Source organism: Drosophila kikkawai, chromosome 2L, assembly GCF_030179895.1.
Source record: "Drosophila kikkawai strain 14028-0561.14 chromosome 2L, DkikHiC1v2, whole genome shotgun sequence".
NCBI classification, from domain to species: domain Eukaryota; kingdom Metazoa; phylum Arthropoda; class Insecta; order Diptera; family Drosophilidae; genus Drosophila; species Drosophila kikkawai.
The window spans coordinates 16,151,098-16,169,303 of record NC_091728.1 but is presented as its reverse complement, the minus strand read 5'-3'; the positions used below and the strand labels follow the sequence as shown (position 1 = coordinate 16,169,303).

At 40.7% G+C, this 18,206-nt stretch overlaps 2 protein-coding genes across 9 annotated transcripts in view; both read right to left on the bottom strand.

Annotated features, from left to right (window-relative positions):
* The window catches only part of Nckx30C (solute carrier family 24 member Nckx30C), a 40,220-nt gene extending 34,559 nt beyond the window's left edge, over positions 1–5,661 (bottom strand). For 6 of the 8 annotated variants that reach the window (XM_041775649.2, XM_070283513.1, XM_070283511.1 and 3 more), the window contains exons 1-2: positions 5,607–5,661; positions 1,218–3,004 (exon numbers count right to left, since the gene is read on the bottom strand). In XM_041775649.2, the coding sequence (XP_041631583.1) occupies positions 1,218–2,094 (877 nt within the window). In that variant the 5' untranslated portion in view covers positions 2,095–3,004; positions 5,607–5,661. Of the gene's footprint in view, positions 1–1,217; positions 3,005–5,576 lie in introns of all 8 variants that reach the window. The other 2 variants (XM_041775650.2, XM_070283510.1) reach the window with 2 other exon arrangements.
* A 2,917-nt stretch (positions 5,662–8,578) lies between these two features.
* Cyp4e3 (Cytochrome P450 4e3) lies at positions 8,579–10,796 on the bottom strand. The gene is made up of 6 exons (XM_017169915.3): positions 10,552–10,796; positions 10,249–10,358; positions 9,818–10,167; positions 9,393–9,762; positions 9,163–9,334; positions 8,579–9,093 (listed from the first exon to the last, which is right to left on the bottom strand). The coding sequence occupies exons 1-6, from the start codon at positions 10,709–10,711 to the stop codon at positions 8,675–8,677; spliced, it is 1,581 nt and encodes a 526-aa protein (XP_017025404.1). The 5' UTR covers positions 10,712–10,796; the 3' UTR covers positions 8,579–8,674.
* Between the last annotated feature and the right edge of the window lie 7,410 nt (positions 10,797–18,206).

The window sequence follows — 18,206 nt, the reverse complement described above, 5'->3', positions numbered from 1 at the left end:
AGCAGATGTGCGCTGGGCACACATTAACATGCTCCCGGGGCACATACAGAAATATATTTCATCGTCCAACTGCAGACAGTTGTTCCATTATGTTCATTTTGCAGTCGCTTATGCTGCGGCCGGGATAATTTATGTTCGCCACATATTACGTATACGTAAACGTATAAACGGCTGGGCATATGAGTTTTGCGGGAATTACTGTGGTTGTTTCGCTTTGGCGGCATGTAGAGTGCTTCACACGTTACGTATACGCAATGCAAGCACATAAATATCGCTCATACGCAGTGTGTGCGGTTGGGAAATAATCCTTCAACAGATGCAAGAGACGACATCTCAATGCGAACCTTTTCAACTCTATTGATTTCTTCGTTTTTTTGCAGTTTGAAGCATTATGCGGGAAGCTTTTCTATGGAAATTGTTTTATTATTTCTTTGGTGTTCTTGGCAAAATGCTTTAGGCACAGATTTAAATCCTTGAATGCAATTTAAACGTAGTTTTCTTTGATTTCCTTTGTATGTCAAGTAAGAAATTTATGCGTAAATTACGGAAATGATGCTGGCAAGACCTTGAATATGGCTCATACGCAGTGTGGTTTCAATAATATGTTTTACTCATGGCCTAAAACATCTAAACAGCTGGCTTTCTTTTTAACTAAAAAAATAAAAATAAGGTCAAAGTAATTTGTCTTATAATAAAATAAATGTCTTCTAACTTTAGCACCTAAATTAACTTTAATTGATTTCTAAATTTGTTTTAATATTGTCGCAACTTTAGGTCATATTAACTCGAGCTTCCTCAGATGATTGTTTTTATTGGGGAACTTCAACTGTAATTATCCACCCATAAAGTAAGATATAGCTTTATAATTGGACTATCAAACTTTGTTTCCAAGTTTTACCATTTCTACGAATTCAGCTTGGGCTTTGCCGTGTGATAAATGAATATATCGCTCAGACGAAATCGTACCTGAATCGCGAACATATACTCGATTCTGGGGCCTTGAACTTTTACCCATCGACGTCCCACCATATGCCAGGCAAATTCAATTTGTCTTCGCTGGAAGTTTTTGTGCAGGAAAATCCAAGCGAGAGCACCCGCTGCCCTTTCCCCGAGAACCAATTGCTCATTTAAATACGATTGCCATTAGTCAGGCAAAAGTTCTACAGACACGAGATGGAAGGGAGATGGAATATTTGCAATCAGAAATGGCTACTCACCATTGATACCACGTTGATTGGCTGCATTATCCTCATCGGAGCCGGGCTGAAGATCCTGGTCACGCTCCTGCTGTCGCTCCAGCTCCTGGTCCTCCTCCAGGCCGAACATCTGCTCACCGGACTGGAAGGGATATAGCAGCTCGGCCTCGTCCTCGACAGAAGTCTGAACCGGAGCGCCCACACCGCCTAGGACATCGTTTTGGTTCTGGTTCTGATTCTGAGTGTTGCTGTTGTAGTGCTGCTTGGCCGACTTGGGCTTGGCGGCATCTCCCAGCCCCAATCCCTGGCTGGCAACGCAGAACAGCAGGATGCCGTAGACCGGCAAGCGGAGGCAGCGACTGTGGCAGCGGCTGCGGTTAGAGGCACCACGAGATGTTGCAGAAGCTGCTGCTCTGCTTCTTGTCTTTGCTTTCGTTATTGTTGTTGCTGATATTGTTTTTAAGGTTAATAATACTAAGCGCTTGAAAATATGTACACACTCGTCCAGTATCGTAGCTTGGTGCTGCTGCTGCTGCTGCTGCTGCTGCTGATCGGCCAGGCTCAAGGAGGCATCCTCCTCCCGTAGACGCCCCCGTCGCCGGCGACTGTTGAAGTCTATCGTTGTGCTGCTGCTGCCGCTGCTGCAGCTGGTGCTGCTACTGTCCGCGGGCAACATGTTGTTTTTGTTGCTGCTCCAAAAGTTGCTGCTATTGCGTTTGGTTACTGCTGCAGTTGCAGTTGCTACTGTTGCAGTGGCTGCTGCTAAGGCTCCATGATCTCTAGCTGGGAATGGCGCTCCCACTGCTGCTGGTGCTGATGCTGCTGCTGTTGCGATTGCTAGTTGATGCCTCTGCTGTTGCTGCTGCTGCTGTTTGCTGCATGTTGTTGGCTGCAACATTGGACCCGTTGGAATAATGTTGTTTGTTTGGTTGGTTGGTTGTTTGCTTGGTTTGTTTTGGATTGGTTTGGTTTGGTGTTAACGTTTCCACTGGCAAAACCGTTTGTTGTCGTTGTACGCTTTTGATTAGACTGAGTTTAGTTTAGAGTTCACGTTCCATTTGTTGTATCACAAACTTTGTTATATACACGTTAAATACATAAGTAACAATTAACACACGGAACGGAGAGAGAGCGGCGAAGAATTCGGGAGCAGGACAGCGACGTGGGCGATGCTGTTACCGCCGAAGCTGCTGGCGTGGTCACCAGAAGCCGCAGCATTTCCATTTCCACGGGGCGCGATTTTCTTAGACTCCTACTACTCACACCCCCGCTTCCCGTTATCCGCTTATCCGTGATATTTTCTTTTTTCTTTTGTGAAACGCCTCCTGGCTTTTTATTTTCGTTCACGGCCTAGCCCCCGTCTTTTTGCTGCTCCGGCTGCTGCTGCTAGTGCTGCTGCTGCTGCTATTCCTGGCCATTTGTCTGAGGCTTTTCCGCCTGCGAATCCTGCGTCCTGTGCGTCCGCGTGTCCCTCTGCGGAGGAAGGTTTCCCTGAGTGGCCGTCGCGGTATGGATCTGGGTCCGGAGCTGGACTACATCACGCTGCGCACTCTGCTGGCGTTGTGAGTCTGAGCCCGATTCCTAGTCCTAGTCCGAAACCAAAACCGAATCTGAATCCGAGCTAGAGCCCCGAGCCTGGCCAGGCTGCGAGCAGGCTGGAAAGCACAACGACGACGAGCCTGGAAGCTCGGCTGTTATGCTCTCGTAGCGTGAGGGAGAGAGTAACGAACTGCTGCGCCTGCGTCGCTTTTGTTTACATTTTCGATGGCTTCACTCGATGGCTGCAATGGCTCAAAGGATGCCTGTGTCTGTGGGATTGGATAAAAAGGATGAAATAATTAGCAGAGTTTGGGTATTGTAATTTTTGTTAAGTTTTAATAGGATTTTTATTAAAAGGAATAAATAAATTTATTATTTACATAAGGAAATCTGAGCCGCCCCTTTTTGATTAATTATAGCATCAATTAAAACTATACATTTTTACGTTCTCAAAGTATTTTTCTTAAATTATTTATCACTTTACTTGCTTTGGCCCCAAGCATTTAAGAATCAATTTAAAAATGTCTTCCAGAGTGATTTTGAGACTCAGTAAACTACAAACCCGCTAAGACCCCTAAAAACTACCAAATATTATAGTTTATAATTATATGGAAATACATTTCTTTAATAACCTAAAATTCTATAAGTTTTTGTTATTCAAAAATATAATTAAATTTCGTTTTTTATTAGTATTCAAAATGGTAAATAGTTCCCAAAAAATGGTAGCATTTCCCTGATAGGCATTATGCCTATTATTACGCGCTCTTCGGCCAGCTTTTCCCTTTTCTCTTTGCCATTTTCCAGGCTCTCCCTCCCTCCTCCCTCTCTGTCACACACAATTTTCCGCTGCCTCTCGCTCGCTCGCGTGTTGGATGCCGCTTATCTGCTGGGCCTTATCGCTTTTCTCACGGCTTTTGCTTGGCTTTGCTTTTGCTTTTGGTTTTACTTTTGGCTTGGCTTTAGCTTTCCCTGCTGCCTCAGCCTCAGCCTCTGCCTCTGTGTTTGTTGTTTTAGCTTACGCTTACAATTTTTACTTTCATTTAGGTTTAGTAGGTGACTACCGAGCCCCTCCTCTCCCTCCCTGCACCACCCCCTTTTTTACGCTTTTTACGGTCTTCGGCTGAATGTGCGGTTATGTTCATTGTTATGCTTTGAGTAGCTCCCGCTGCTTCTAGTCCTAGTCCGTCCTCCCTCTTTCCTGGCTTCTGCTAATCCTCGCCATCCCCCTTGATTATCCTGTGCCTTTTTGTCCTTTTTTTTTCACTGTTATTTTTAGCTGTAGGCCAGAGTTTTGGCCAAGAATTCAACCGTGTGGCTTTGTTATTAATTATGTTTTTTCCCCGCTATTTGTTGTTTTTCTGTGTGTGTGTGGGTTTGTTTCTTGTTGTTTGTTTTTTTTTTAGCAAATTGCGTAACATTTTTACGCTTTACATAATTGCCCCATCAAATTGTTGGACATTTGATATTTTCTGTAAAGTCTTATCTTAGGTAAATTTGTATAGAAAATCTTGAGAAAATCTGAGGTTTATATAACCTTGAGAATCTTTTCCTCACGTATCTGGTTCTTTTTTAAAGTTTATAATTGGCCAAGGTTAAAAATATAACTCCAAAACTAAGATCTAAATATATATAAGATGGAACACCATTTTACTAAAGTTTGTAGAAAATACTAGACAACTGCTTTATTTTTTAAATATATTTCAGGATAAATTTAATATTTTAAAATTATTTTAAGAAGAAATCATTTTTAAGGCTGTTTATATATTTATTTAAAGTATATTTGTTCTTAAATAAATTACTTGTAAAGCTATTTTTTCTGTTACTACTTTTAAAACGTAATTATACTTCTTGTTAGAGAATACTTTTGACCTACAATTTTGTATATATATTTTTTAATTCTTTACTAATTTCTTTCTTAATATCTCTCCCAGAATCTTGCCTTTATATAATGCCAACCAAAAGTCAGGGGAAAAGCCTGATTGGCACCCGAAAGTATGCTGCAGAAGATGCCCACCAAAAGGCCATTAAACGCGAAATTTCAAGCTAAATTGGTAACAAAAAAACAGGGACGAGTCCTGGCCTGGTGTGTGTACCAGTTGTGTGTAGCCTCTGCCTAGGCTAATTGTTATATCATGGGGCCCCAACTTTAAAGGGGCGGGGCCGCTTTAAGAACGGGGTCGAGCTCGTGACAGCCGAAAGTCTGACTGCAAAAACTTTCTTCTCGACTTGGCTTTGAGTTGACCAGCCGAAAAAAAAGGCAAAGGCAGCCAGAAAGAATGTGGAAACTCTGCGCACACACACCAAGGCACAACAGGACACACACAGCTCGCATACAAACACACAAAGCAGGCGAAAGTAACGTTTTGACCTCTTTATGAAAAAGGCCTCAAGCACGAGAGGGCCGCACTCACACAGCCGCCTGACTACACACAGACACGAACGGGGGCTGCCGTTAATGTTTTCTGCACTCACACACACACACACACACACACAAAGAGATCCCCGAAAAACGCTTTGCGCGGCGGCGACACCCTGGCCCCCTCTTCTTGTGGCTTTTTATTGCTTGATTATATAAAAATTGGCTTTGAATGTGGCATGTTTTCTTTTTTTTTCTTCTTGTTGGTTTACTGCAGCTTTGCAGCGCCTCTAGAGGCTGCTCCTCCCCAATTATGCCAGGATTCGAGCTGTGAGACTTTTGATACGGCTTGAGTTTTTCCTTTTCATTTCAAACTGCAATAAATTTTCCAACACCTCGCGCACACCAACACAGGCTTATACACACAGACACGCGCGCTAAGGCACACACACACGGCGCACACGGTTAAAAGTTTCTGCACACACATACAGCGAGCAGGAGGCTCGTGGACGCACCATCCGCTCGTTGGTCCTGCGAGGATGTTGTCAGCACAGCGCCCGAAAACGTTTTGGGTCCCTGCCAGACATGGCCGCGAATCCTTGGGCCAGGCACGAGACCGTATGGAAAGCCGACAGCTGCCGAGGCGAGCCGAGCTTCCAGCAGGAGGGGGGATAGGTACGGGGGAGGTATCTACTAGGCTTGGGGCTTGGGGTTGGCCAGGATCGGGTATCGGGTTCGCTCTTGGGCTCAGTTTCAATTTCAGCTGCTATCTCTAGGCATCGCTTCGATTTATTTATAATTAATTAATTTACGATGACTTCCGCTGGCACACATATTTGCATTAGCTCGCTGGCTCTCTCCGGCTCAGGCTCAGGCTAGAGTCGCAGTCTCCCTCTCGCTGGCTTCCAGTTTATAGCATACTTATGCGGGCAAGGAGGCAGGGAGAGCTTGGAAAAGAACGAAAGAGAGAGAGAGAGAGCGCGCAGCTGTTCGGCGCTCCAGGTGTCGCCGCCCTCCCTGTCCCTCTGTTCTCGGTCCTCCAAACAAATGCCAAAAACGAACGAAAGGACGAACGGACGATGGAAAGAAAGAAATAAACGTTTGTGCATGCTCACACACTCGCACAGATACACACGCACAATTGTATTTTGATTATGCCCGGTTTTGGTACGCCGCATACCTCGGATACTTCTACGCACAACAATGCCAAATCCTCAACCCAAAATCCACATCCGCCAGCTACTCCCCCTCTTTTACCCCCTGGAGTCCGCCGAATCGTAACGAAACAAAACGAAGCGAAACCCAATGCAATCCCAACCCATCAAGCGCTAACCCATCCCCACGCTCCATTGATAGCCGCCAAGTTTGCCGTCACATCAAATATTTATGGCGACAGGAGAGAGTGAGCGAGCGAGAATAGTCGAAAATGCGGAATTTAAAATCCAACTAACAAGGATCTCAGCTTAAGAATGCATTAAACTGAAAGTGCCTTAAGTCCATGAAGGCGCCTCTGAGGCCTCTCAGCCAACTCGATTATTATTATCAGATGCATGCGGAAGCAGGAAACGTTTCAAGAGGAAGTAATTACAATTAGACCCTAGATTGTAATAAAGAAAGTTTATTGATACAGTCTGTATATACATATATAAAAATGTATACATTTATAAATTAATAAATTTATTTATTTTTTTTATTTTAAATTTTATGTATATTTAAACATTATTTATACATGTTAACAATGGTTTAAGCTCAAAGAATCATGCATTTATTTTAATCACTTTTTCATGCCTATAAAGGCATAAATAATTAAAGTATTTCCATACCTAGAATATTCTTCAAGCTGCATTTTTGATAAGCTATATAAGTCAGATTAAGCGAGAGGAACAAACTCAAAAGTAAAATGAAACTATACTCAGCAGGTCTGCTATACGTGCTATGCAACTATGGAGCTTTCTTTTCCTATTCAGTTTGGAAGGAACGCAACAAATAAATTAAATAAAATGGGTTTCTAATAAAAAATACTATTTAAACGGTTATTGCAAAAAAGTATGGACTAATTAATTTAAGGTTAACCTTTTAGCTATAACCATAGAAACAGATTAAAATAATGTTTGTTGGGGGAAAACAAACACGGTGTTAATTGGTTTTGTAATTGGTAAATGATCATCCTAAATAAAGCTGAATCGGTGTTTTAACTCGATTAGAAGAGAAAGAAAGAAGAAGAGGGAGAAATAGGGATTTTTTGGAAATGAAAACCAAAACAGAGCTTAAATATACTTTCCATGATTTGTTTTTGGAATTAAAAACTAGAAGAGGCCTGAATAGTCCACTAGTTATTTTCACTTAAAATATAACATTTACTCTGATATGTAGAAAATCCATAGAAATGGAGCTATATCGTGACCACTGTATATATGTACATATTTTAAAACACACAAATTACGAAACAAGCATACGCAACGAATCAGGAATTTATTTTATTCCGAAGGTCTCGCTTATTAAGGCATTAATAACAATGTTATTTCCATATCTAATGCAGTTTAAAAATTTTCTAAAAAAAAGCTATATAAACCAGTTTAAGGAAGGGAAACTAACTAAAAGAAAAAAACTAAAATGAAAATTTACTTGGCCGCTTTTCTATTTGCGCTCTGCAGCTTTGGAGTTGCCTGGTCCTACCACGCTAATGCGCAACGTCAAAAGTAAATGGAGTGTAATGTTTTTTAAATAAAATAAATACCATTTAAATGGTTACTACAAAAAGTATGATTTAAGTGTTTTAATTATATTCATTTTGGGTTAGGAATTAATAAATTTAAGGTTAACTATAGAAAAAATCCTAAATCATTTTGATTTGGGAAATTTTCAAACATACAATTCTACGCCTATTAAGCCATGGATAATTATATTATTTGCATACCAAATGCTGTTTCCAAACTTTAAAAGGTATGTATATAAGCCAGGTTAAGGAAGAGTAAATAAATCAAAAATAAAATGAAACTTTACTCGGCCGCTCTATTATTTGTGCTCTGCAACTTTGGGGCTTCATGGTCCTATGCACCTTATCCAGACCGCAAATAATAAATGAAGTGTAATGGCTTTTCAATATAATAAAAATCATGTAAATGTATGTGAAAAGTGCTAATTTGTTTTTTTATTTTTGGAAAAGTATTAATTTATTTAAGACTTACCCATATAGTTTTTGCATTAGATTCTGGGTTTATTAATATAATTTTTACCCTCTAAACTGCACTCGATTGTGTTCGAGTTCGACATACCCGGAACTATTTCACTTCAGGCTTAAAATATAAATTATTTATGGTCGATATTCATACCATAGATAATTATTTTATACAAACTCAGTTTACAGTTTTACTTATATAAAAAAGTATATGTTGTAAGAAGTCAAAGAAAATAAACTGAATATTGGATTCAAACTACGATCTGAAAAGTGTTTTTATAAATATATAGCTCATAAAACAATAATTGATTTAACTTAAATGTCATAAAAAATGTTTATTAAAAGACAAACTTTGTATGTTTTTAAGTACTTAATGATAAACTTAAGGTTAAAGTAACTACACAATTAAGGAAGTCGCTCCCGAAGGCGAAGATGCAGGCCATTGTCCGACTTGAGGGTAAGAACTGCCGAAAGAACGGGATCGTACTTGTGCCGGCCGGCCTCCCGCTTCAACTTCTCACCTGGCGAGAGTCCCAGGTAGGTGTTGATCCGCCCATCCCTGGAGACAAGCTCATCGACTGCGGGTAATACTTCGAAGGATCGCACCAGCTTTGAGATCACGGTCTTCAGTTCCAACAGGGCAAACTTCTGGCCAATGCAGTTCCGGGGACCAGCACTAAAGGGCACATACTCAAAGGGACCCGGTTTCTCCTCCTCGAATCTCTCGGGCCGAAAATGATGGGGATCCTTGAAGATGCGATCGTTGTAGCCCAGCAGTACGAGAGCCAGATTGAGGGTGGTGCCCTTGGGCACGATAGTGCCATCTGAAGCAAAGAAAATATTATGTTTTGGTTTTTATATTCCAGAATATTACTATTAAATGAAATCCTCACTGATATCGTAATCCTTGTCGCAATAGCGGCCAATGAATGGAACACTGGGATAGACGCGCTGGGCTTCCTTGATAAAAAGATCCAAATACTTCATTTGGGCAATCTCCTGAAAATTGGCATCCCTGTTCATGTCATTGCCCATAACCTCGCACTGTTCCTGGTAGAGTTTTTGCTGGAAGTTCAAATAAATTAGGCTCCAAACTCTAAATCTATGTAAACTAAGTTCATACCTGGACATCGGGATGTCGAGAGAGCAGGTAACCAGAAAAGGATACACCCGAGGTGGTTGTGTCATGACCCTCGAACATGAAGGTTGACACCTCCTCGTAGATCTCCTGTCGAGTCAGCGGACGACCGTCTATGGTGGAGGATAACAGTGTGTCCAGGAAAGCCATCTTCTTTCTTGGGGCAGACGGATCCTGCTCTTTTTTAGGACCTCCCTTCTGCAGGGTCTCCACGCGCTTCTCAATGATATCGTAGGTAAAGTCCTGTAGTGTCTTCAGGGATCGCTGGAAGGCAGCAAACTCTGGGGCCAAGCTAAAGACCCAATGGGAACGCTTGAAGGGATGGAAGGCCCGCATATTGATGGTATAGCACATGCTGGAGATAAAATACTAGCCACACATTTTGAAAGTATAAATACACCAGAACTCACTTTCTAAAGGCCTGAACAATCGAGGAGTCTCTCTGCTCCATGGCATTGATGGGCACTCCCATGGCCGTGTCGCAGATCACATCCAGAGTAAGGTAGTTGGAGTGCTCTTGGAAATCAATGATGCTGTCACCGACTGCCGCCTTCCTCAGCTGGGCCATGAACTTGGTGGAGTTCTCGTTCATCACCTCATGGAAGTCCTGCAGGATGTTGAAGTGGAACGAGGGCGTGATCATCTTGCGATGCTTGTGCCATTTGGTGCCATGGCTCGTGAGCAGGCCATAGCCCAGCCAAGGATGCAGTAGGTCATAGATGGTGGACTTCTGGATAAGCTGCTGGCTATTGAGAATGTACTGAAGTGTAGAGCCGAAATAAATATTTATTAATGCTCCTTCAGAAACATATAGGAAAAAAGGATTGAGTGGAAGACTCACCTCCAACTGCTTGGGATTGGTCACCACTATGTGGGCACTGTACCCGATCCAAAAGAGAAAGTTATCCCGGCCGCAGTCGTACCACCACTCGAAAAACGTATTAAGAATTTCTGCGAAACCAAAACAAGCAAAACACGATTAGGTCGATTATTTTGATCTTTGGCCGAGACAGCCGTTAATTTCGCCACAGCGATTGATGTTGCATCAGACTGATAACACTTATCACAGAGCCCGTCTAGACTGCGTGTGGCAGATAGCAGCCCAAACCAGCCCCCTCTTAGCTGGGGGTTTTATGGAACTGACCTGCCGGATTTTTGCCAATGCGATTGGCATTTCCTAAAACCGCCACCGGAGCGGGTCCACTGAACTCTTTTAGCTGGCGGCGGCGACGCGACACCCGAAGTTCAAAGTACACCAGCACGAGCAATGGCAGGGCCAGCAGAATTAGTACAGCGAACCACATTATTATTATTTTTTTTATAAATTTATTGAGAAGGAAAACCTGTTTGGGATGTGAACACAGAGACAGACACCGATCAAGCAGACGTTCGCTGTTGGAACAGATGGAGGAATCGCTGGCGTTGCCTGCTTTTATAGCCAGGTCCAGCAGGGTCAGCTTGCTCCGGATTGGCCGCTTCGATTAGACAAGAGAATGCTCCCAACGCTCTCCTTTCCTTTTACTGGGCGGGACCACAGTCCATAGTTCTTCCTCAATTTTTATTAGATTGCATCAGCCTTAGGATCATAATCGCTAAATGATAGTTCAGGAAAATGCAGTTTGAGTCTAAACATCAAACGATAAATATTAATAATATTTAGCATATATTTTTTGTATTTAAAAGGTAGATTCGAATTGATTAAAATTTAAGAGAATTTCCTTAAAGACATTGCTCTTTGCAAAAAGTGATAAGAGATTACAATGTGACCTAGAATGAATGATGGACAAAGTTCTTCTAGTTTAACTAATCAAGTCTGAGTTAAATATTTAGCCTTAACTATATTTTTTTAAACATTCTTATGTTAGTCTGTATTTAATGTATAACTATACAAATACTTATTTATTATTCATCTTAACCATATATATATATATGTTATTAGGTTATTCATATTAATTATTTTATTTGTGTTTTTTTTAAGAAATTTCTGTCATAATTTATTTAATTTGCTGTCTTAATTAATTATATTTATAGCAATATTGAAGACGTTGGTTTAAAAATATTTTTTTAATACGTTTTAGAGTACATTTCCTTTAAAAATCTGCATTTGCCTTAAAGAATTATCCCAGATTTACAACTATAAATTTATAATGACAACTGAATATTTATACCCTTGCAGGGTATTATAATTTCAGTCAGAAGTTTGCAACGCAGTGAAGGAGACGTTTCCGACCCTATAAAGTATATATATTCTTGATCAGCATCAACAGCCGAGTCGATCTAGCCATGTCCGTCTGTCCGTCTGTCTGTCTGTCCGTCTGTCCGTCTGTCTGTTTCTACGCAAACTAGTCCCTCAGCTTTAAAGCTATCTGAATGAAACTTTGCATATAGTCTTCTATATGCTCTCACTGCTATATATGTCGGAACGGGCCGGATCGGACGACTATATCATATAGCTGCCATACAAATGTTCGATAAATTTTTAGAAAAAAAATTATAACTTAGCTGTTTTTCAACATATTTGCACTATTTTACATATGACCATTTTATATTATTTCTGAATTTTGGTAAAAATTTTATGAAAATCGGACGACTATATCATATAGCTGCCATAGGAACGATCAGGAAATTAATAGAAAACAAGAAAGGAAGCTAACTTCGGCACGCCGAATTTTGTATACCCTTGCAGATTGGTTTTGATGTTCATATTAAAGATATAAATGTTGAAAATACTCACAAAACAGAGTTTCATTACAATTTACCTATACTTATTATGTTTACAGTTTGACAGTTACAGTTTTACATTCCCAGCTTTACATATTTTATACAATTACCGATCGCTTCTATGGCAGCTATATGATATATTTGTCCGATTTTTATGAAATTTATACCAAAATTCTAGAACAATAAAAAAAGCCTATATCTCAGAGTAGATAAAAATACGTTGAAAAACAACGAAGCTATAATTTTTTTCCTATTAATTTCCCAAACGTTCCTATGGCAGCTATATCATATAGTCGTCCGATTTTCATAAAATTTTTACCAAAATTTAGAAATAATATAAAATGGCCATATCTAAAAAATGGTGCAAAAATATTGAAAAACAACAAAGTTATAATTTTTTTTCTAAAAATTTATCGAACATTTGTATGGCAGCTATATGATATAGTCGTCTGATCCGGCCCGCTCCGACATATATAGCAGTGAGAGTATATAGAAGACTATATGCAAAGTTTCATTCAGATAGCTTTAAAACTGACGGACTAGTTTGCGTAGAAACGGACAGGTGGACAGACGGACAGACGGACAGACGGACAGACGGACAGACGGACATGGCTAGATCGACTCGGCTGTTGATGCTGATCAAGAATATATATACTTTATAGGGTCGGAAACGTCTCCTTCACTGCGTTGCAAACTTCTGACTGAAATTATAATACCCTGCAAGGGTATAAAAAATTATAACTTCGTTGTTTTTCAAACTATTTTTATCTACTCTGAGATATAAGCTTATTTTATTAGTTCAGAATTTTGGTATAAATTTTATGAAAATCCGACAACTATATCACATAGCTGCCATATAAACCGATCGGTAGGTGTAGGGAAAATGTAAAACTGGGAATGTAAAACTGTAACTGTCAAACTCTCAACATAATAAGTATAGATAAAATGCAATGAAATAATATCTGCAAGGGTATGCAAACTTCGGCGTGCCGAAGTTAGCTTCAACAGAAACTGGCCTACATTTTCTCTTACAACCTTTACATATAATAAATAGTACCTACCAGGGTATGAAAAATTCGACGCTGCTAAAGCAAAACACTGGTTTTGATTTCTGTTATTTTTCTTCTTGTTTCGTCTGTCTGGCCGAGTGGACTTTGAACCTGTTTGTTTATCTACCAGACAGACGACCGCCAGACTGGTTGATATTAGTAAGCTCGTATCAGCGAGGGGCTCGCTCTGTACCACAGCTACATAATTAGAAGTCGGGCCTCTAAAATATATTGTATTTAGCAAGGTCCATTATCAGTTTGCACGTGTGGGTGGGTGAAGGTCTGGACCTGACAGGCCTCCTCCTCCACCAGGATGAAGATAGAGAGATGCGGGTGAAAGAGACCCCAAAAACAAATGGTTAAAGTCAAGTTCAGCCAACAAAAGAGTTATAACTTTGGTAACAAAAGAGGCTCTGGATCGGGAAGAGGGCTTAATAAAGCATATAATATGCGTATTAATCAAATACCACCACGCATTGACTTTTCATCTGTGCGTGGGAGAGGTGAACCCGTGACACGAGTCCTGCGAAAAGCCACAAATACAAATCGTTCCCCGGAAGCCTGGGGAGCCCCATGACAGTCGGGAAAAATTACACACACCACCAGCACACACATACACAATATAAGCATTTGCCATTTCACGATTACATCTCCCTGGGCCGGCAATAAATCAAATTGGCAAACGAAAAGAAAAACAGAGAGAAAAGTTTTGCACACTGTGAATGGCTTTTATGGCATTTGTTTCGGGGGCCTGTAATTCGCTTGACAACTCAATGCTGCCACTGCCATTGCTGGTGCTGCTGCTGTCGCTGCTTAATGCTTAATGCCCGAACTTATAACGGGCGAAAATTTTAATGAATGACGTCGTCATCACGAGAGTGGCAAGGACGAAATGCCCTCGTGTCCCCCACCCCGCTCAAGGACGGGCAAACCATTTCAATGAACTTTGATAAATCGCTGCGAGGCGAAGGACGCGCTCAGCACAGTCCATATAATACAGAGCCGGGCATTCTGCTTCGCTGGGCTTCCTATTTCCGGTTGCCATTTGGTCGCTATATTTGGGCCTGGCCGCCGAATGCTCAGTGATTATGTAAATTGTTCAGCCCATTTGTAGCCCAGGCAGCCTCCGCCTGGTTATATTTTTATTTTTATTCATCGATTGCCTCTATTAAAAGGAATATTCCCCACAATTCCGGCTGGCTTATAGACTGCTCCTCTAATGGCAGAAAGATTCGCTCGCTTGCTTGCTCGCCGGGATTACGACAATTCTCCGCCTTAAAGTATGTCATAAATTTGGCGCTGACAATCGTTTCCGCAAATATTAGCCAAGTAAAACAAACGCTCATCCGGTGAGGCGGACCATTCCGGTTAATCATTTCCCAGGCTTATCAAGTGCGGATCACACACGTCGTATACGTAATTAGCTGGTTTCGAGCGAAGGGGAAAGCTGTCTTTTAAATGAAACAAACAATTCGCCGAAAAACTCACTGGGACCATTATCCCACTTCTTCGACGCTTGTTGTTATTGTCGTTGTTGTCTTGTTTAATGCATTTCTGCCTTCATGTGGCGAGGAGGAAGTAAATATTGCGCATACGCCACGTTGTGAGCACGCAATGCTGCATAGCATGTTTGGCACGTTCAAAAGGCGGGGCAAAGGAGAGATGGCAGGATATAAAAGAGAAAAACGGGATGGATGGACAACTACAGTGATAGCTCGCTAAAGGGGATTTTTTGTTATTGGTTTCTAGAGGTTTTTAGCAAGAATTTGCCATTAATTTGGAGTTATATATTTATTGAAATTATATTTTTTCTTGCCTTAAACCTTTTTTAATAGTTAAATTCCTGCATTTGCTAGTTACTCACATTTTCCTCTTGAATATTTATTTATTTGCTAGCTCTTGAGGTCTTGTTGGTCTTCACTGTTCTTGGCCAAGTAGAAGAAACCGCATTTACTGGCCACTTAAAAGAGAGAACTCCCATGTGGCCAGCCTGCTTCCCAGTCTTGCCCTTTCCCCCGTAAGAACCCCTTTGGGGATTCGCAAAAACTATGCAAAAGACTGGAGGAAAACCCCGCGCACGCCTCCCCTTATCAGGCCATAAAAAGCTGTATAGAATGTTGCAATCAGTTAATTTAAGTGCAGGCCAAGCCAACACGAACAAAAAGAAAAGGAAAAAAAAGGACCAAGAAAAGGAGAATGGATGAGGGAAGGCAACGGCGAAAAGAAAAATGGAAATTTCAATGCGCAAACATATAAACATGTGTATTTATATATATATATGAGTGTGTGTTTTGTGTGTGCGTCTAAACAAACACGCACAGTGAGCCACGCACAGTGGGTCAAGTTCCATTTCGAGTGGCGGATTCGTCCCCCGAAAACGAAACGAAACGAAATTCGCATGGGACAGAGGCCCAGGAAAAGCCGTAGGGAAAGTGGCCATGGGAGTGCAGGCGGGGGTGTGGGAATTTTCCTCGACCCGAGGCATACTCGCACACACACTATACACACACACACACACATACACAGAAGCAAAGCACAAGTGGCTACTAATGCAAATAATTTACAAGTAGCAAATGTGGGCGGCAAACGCCAGCAGCAGAATCAGCAGGAGCACCACCACCAGCAGCAGCAGCAGCAGCCAACGTCAGCAGAGACACAGAAAGGACAAAACAAAAACTGGGGAAAAAGACCGAAAAAAAATGGAAAACACACACAAAATAAACGACAGACGACGACGAGGCAAAATGTCGTCAACAAAAAGAAAAATATAACAAGTAAAGCGGGCTGGCATGGGCATGGACCAGAGCTTAGGATACCCTTGCAAGGTCCTGCATATAAGTATGTTAGCACAAGTTCAATATTAGATGGATAATTTTATTAAAGGCCATTTTCCAGAATTTATTCAATTATCTTTGAAATTATGAAAGCTATTCAAATTAGCATCGATCCCAGGGTAGATGCAGGCTTTACTTTGCTGAAGGACTCTCTTGGTTATATTAATAATATCAAACTGAAATATATATTTAAAATTCGATGTAATTATTTAGCTATTTTGTATTTTATTTTATATGTTAAATTCATATTTTAAAGATTTCATTTTAAGTTTTAAATGTATTTTAATTTAATTAAATTAACAATAATAAAACCTTCTTCCTTTCCTTTATAAATGAAAAATTATATAAAATAAAATATATAAAAGCTTTATGTATTGATTTAAAATAACAATAGAACTACTACTTATAATTAATATTTATCATTATCTTAGTCCTTTATACAAATAAAATATTTATATTAGAAAACTGTTTCCTATAAAATTCCTGCTTTTAATTACTTTAATTCAAAGTCTAGGATTTAAATATGACAAACTCATCCCCGTAATTACGTTATCCTGCCAAATAGTGTATAAAAAGTAACAGCGGTAGCAACAAAAGGCAACGAACAGTGGAAAGACGAAAGGCGATAGAACGGCGGGGACAAAGGGGAGTGAAAGGAAGAGCAAGGCTAAGGGGCACCAGCGTAGAAGAGATGCGAGAGAGAGAGAGCGAGGTGGAGGCGACGAGCGGAAGAGAGGGTCGAGTAAAAAGGACATTATGCGTCTTTTCACATTTGAGAAAAGGACAAATTTGTAAGGACAAGTGTAAGTGAAGGAAACCGAAACAAACACACAGACACACTGCCACACTCGCACTCTCGCAAATACCAATCCACACATACAAACGCACTCACAGGACGACGACGACAACGACGAGTGCCGCAACTGTTTTTGGGGCCCCGCCCGCTCCGCAGGCCGCCCCCTCTTTGCTGAGAGAAAATCAATGCCAGACCATGAATCAAGATCAGGTTTTCAGAACGAATTAGGAGGCCTTTTCGGGAAAGCCATTAGATTGAAAACGTTATTGGTTTTCAGCAAGTCCTGGATTTCCCCGAAATACAAGAGTCAAAGGAGTCAGCATGTGCTCTGGGAAATCCCTGTCCAGTTTTCAATTCAATTGCATTTTAAAATCGTTTTGGTGTGTAAAAATATTTCCAAACATACGACAAACGCTGGCCATGGCATTGAAAAAGTATTTAACTTCAAGGAATATTTAATTATTGCTTTTCTTAATTAAAATTCTATGAATCTATAAGAGACTTCATAGTTTCATAGAATCTGCTGCAAGCGACGGAGAAAATTATTTCTAAAAGCATTTAAACAGAATTTTTTGGTGTGATTTAAGTTGATCCCATTGAGGCTTAAAGTTCTCCCAAACGAGTTCGAGGGAAATCAAAGAGAATATTTATTTCTTTAATCAATATCTGTTTCAAAATGTAAGCTCAATTTTTCTCAGAGTCAATTATCTCCAGCATTCGGTGAATTAATTTATTATTATTTTCCTTTTACAACCTGGAAAATCAAATTAAATGTGTACATAATTCCATAAAGTCCAAGAATCATAGGATATGCGGGAAAGCTTTAAATTATTTCTGAAATTTTAAATGAACATTTAAATAACATAAAACGGCTGAAAAGCGTTTTTTTTTTTAAATCCATCGAAACATTTTTCCAACAGCAACTACAAAATCTGCAAATAAACAAAGTTAGTGAAACTCTATAGGTAGAAAACTCTGCAAAAAGAAAACTAGAGACCGGAAAACTAATTTTCGGCTGACTGACTTTTCACAACTTTCGCGGTAAATGGAAGGCGCTGAGGGGGTGGACGCTGTTAAGGAGTGAAGGGAACTAAATTCCTGCGGACCAGCTCCTACAAGAGGTGAGGGGTGGAGGTAGTAGACCAGGCATGAGGTGGCATCGTCGCTGGCGTTGGCGCGTGGAGGTAATTGAAGTGACGTTTATGAATGTCATCCGTCAAGCACTCAAGGACATTTACATACAAACACGCACACATAGACACCGCCGCACATACATACTCAATCACGCACACATGGTCGTCGTCGTGGGGCTTTCGGTTTGCCTGACAGATGCGAGCTTACACAGATTTTCTTGTGTTTTTATACCCATTGAAAACCGTTCTGATTGGGGGTTATATAT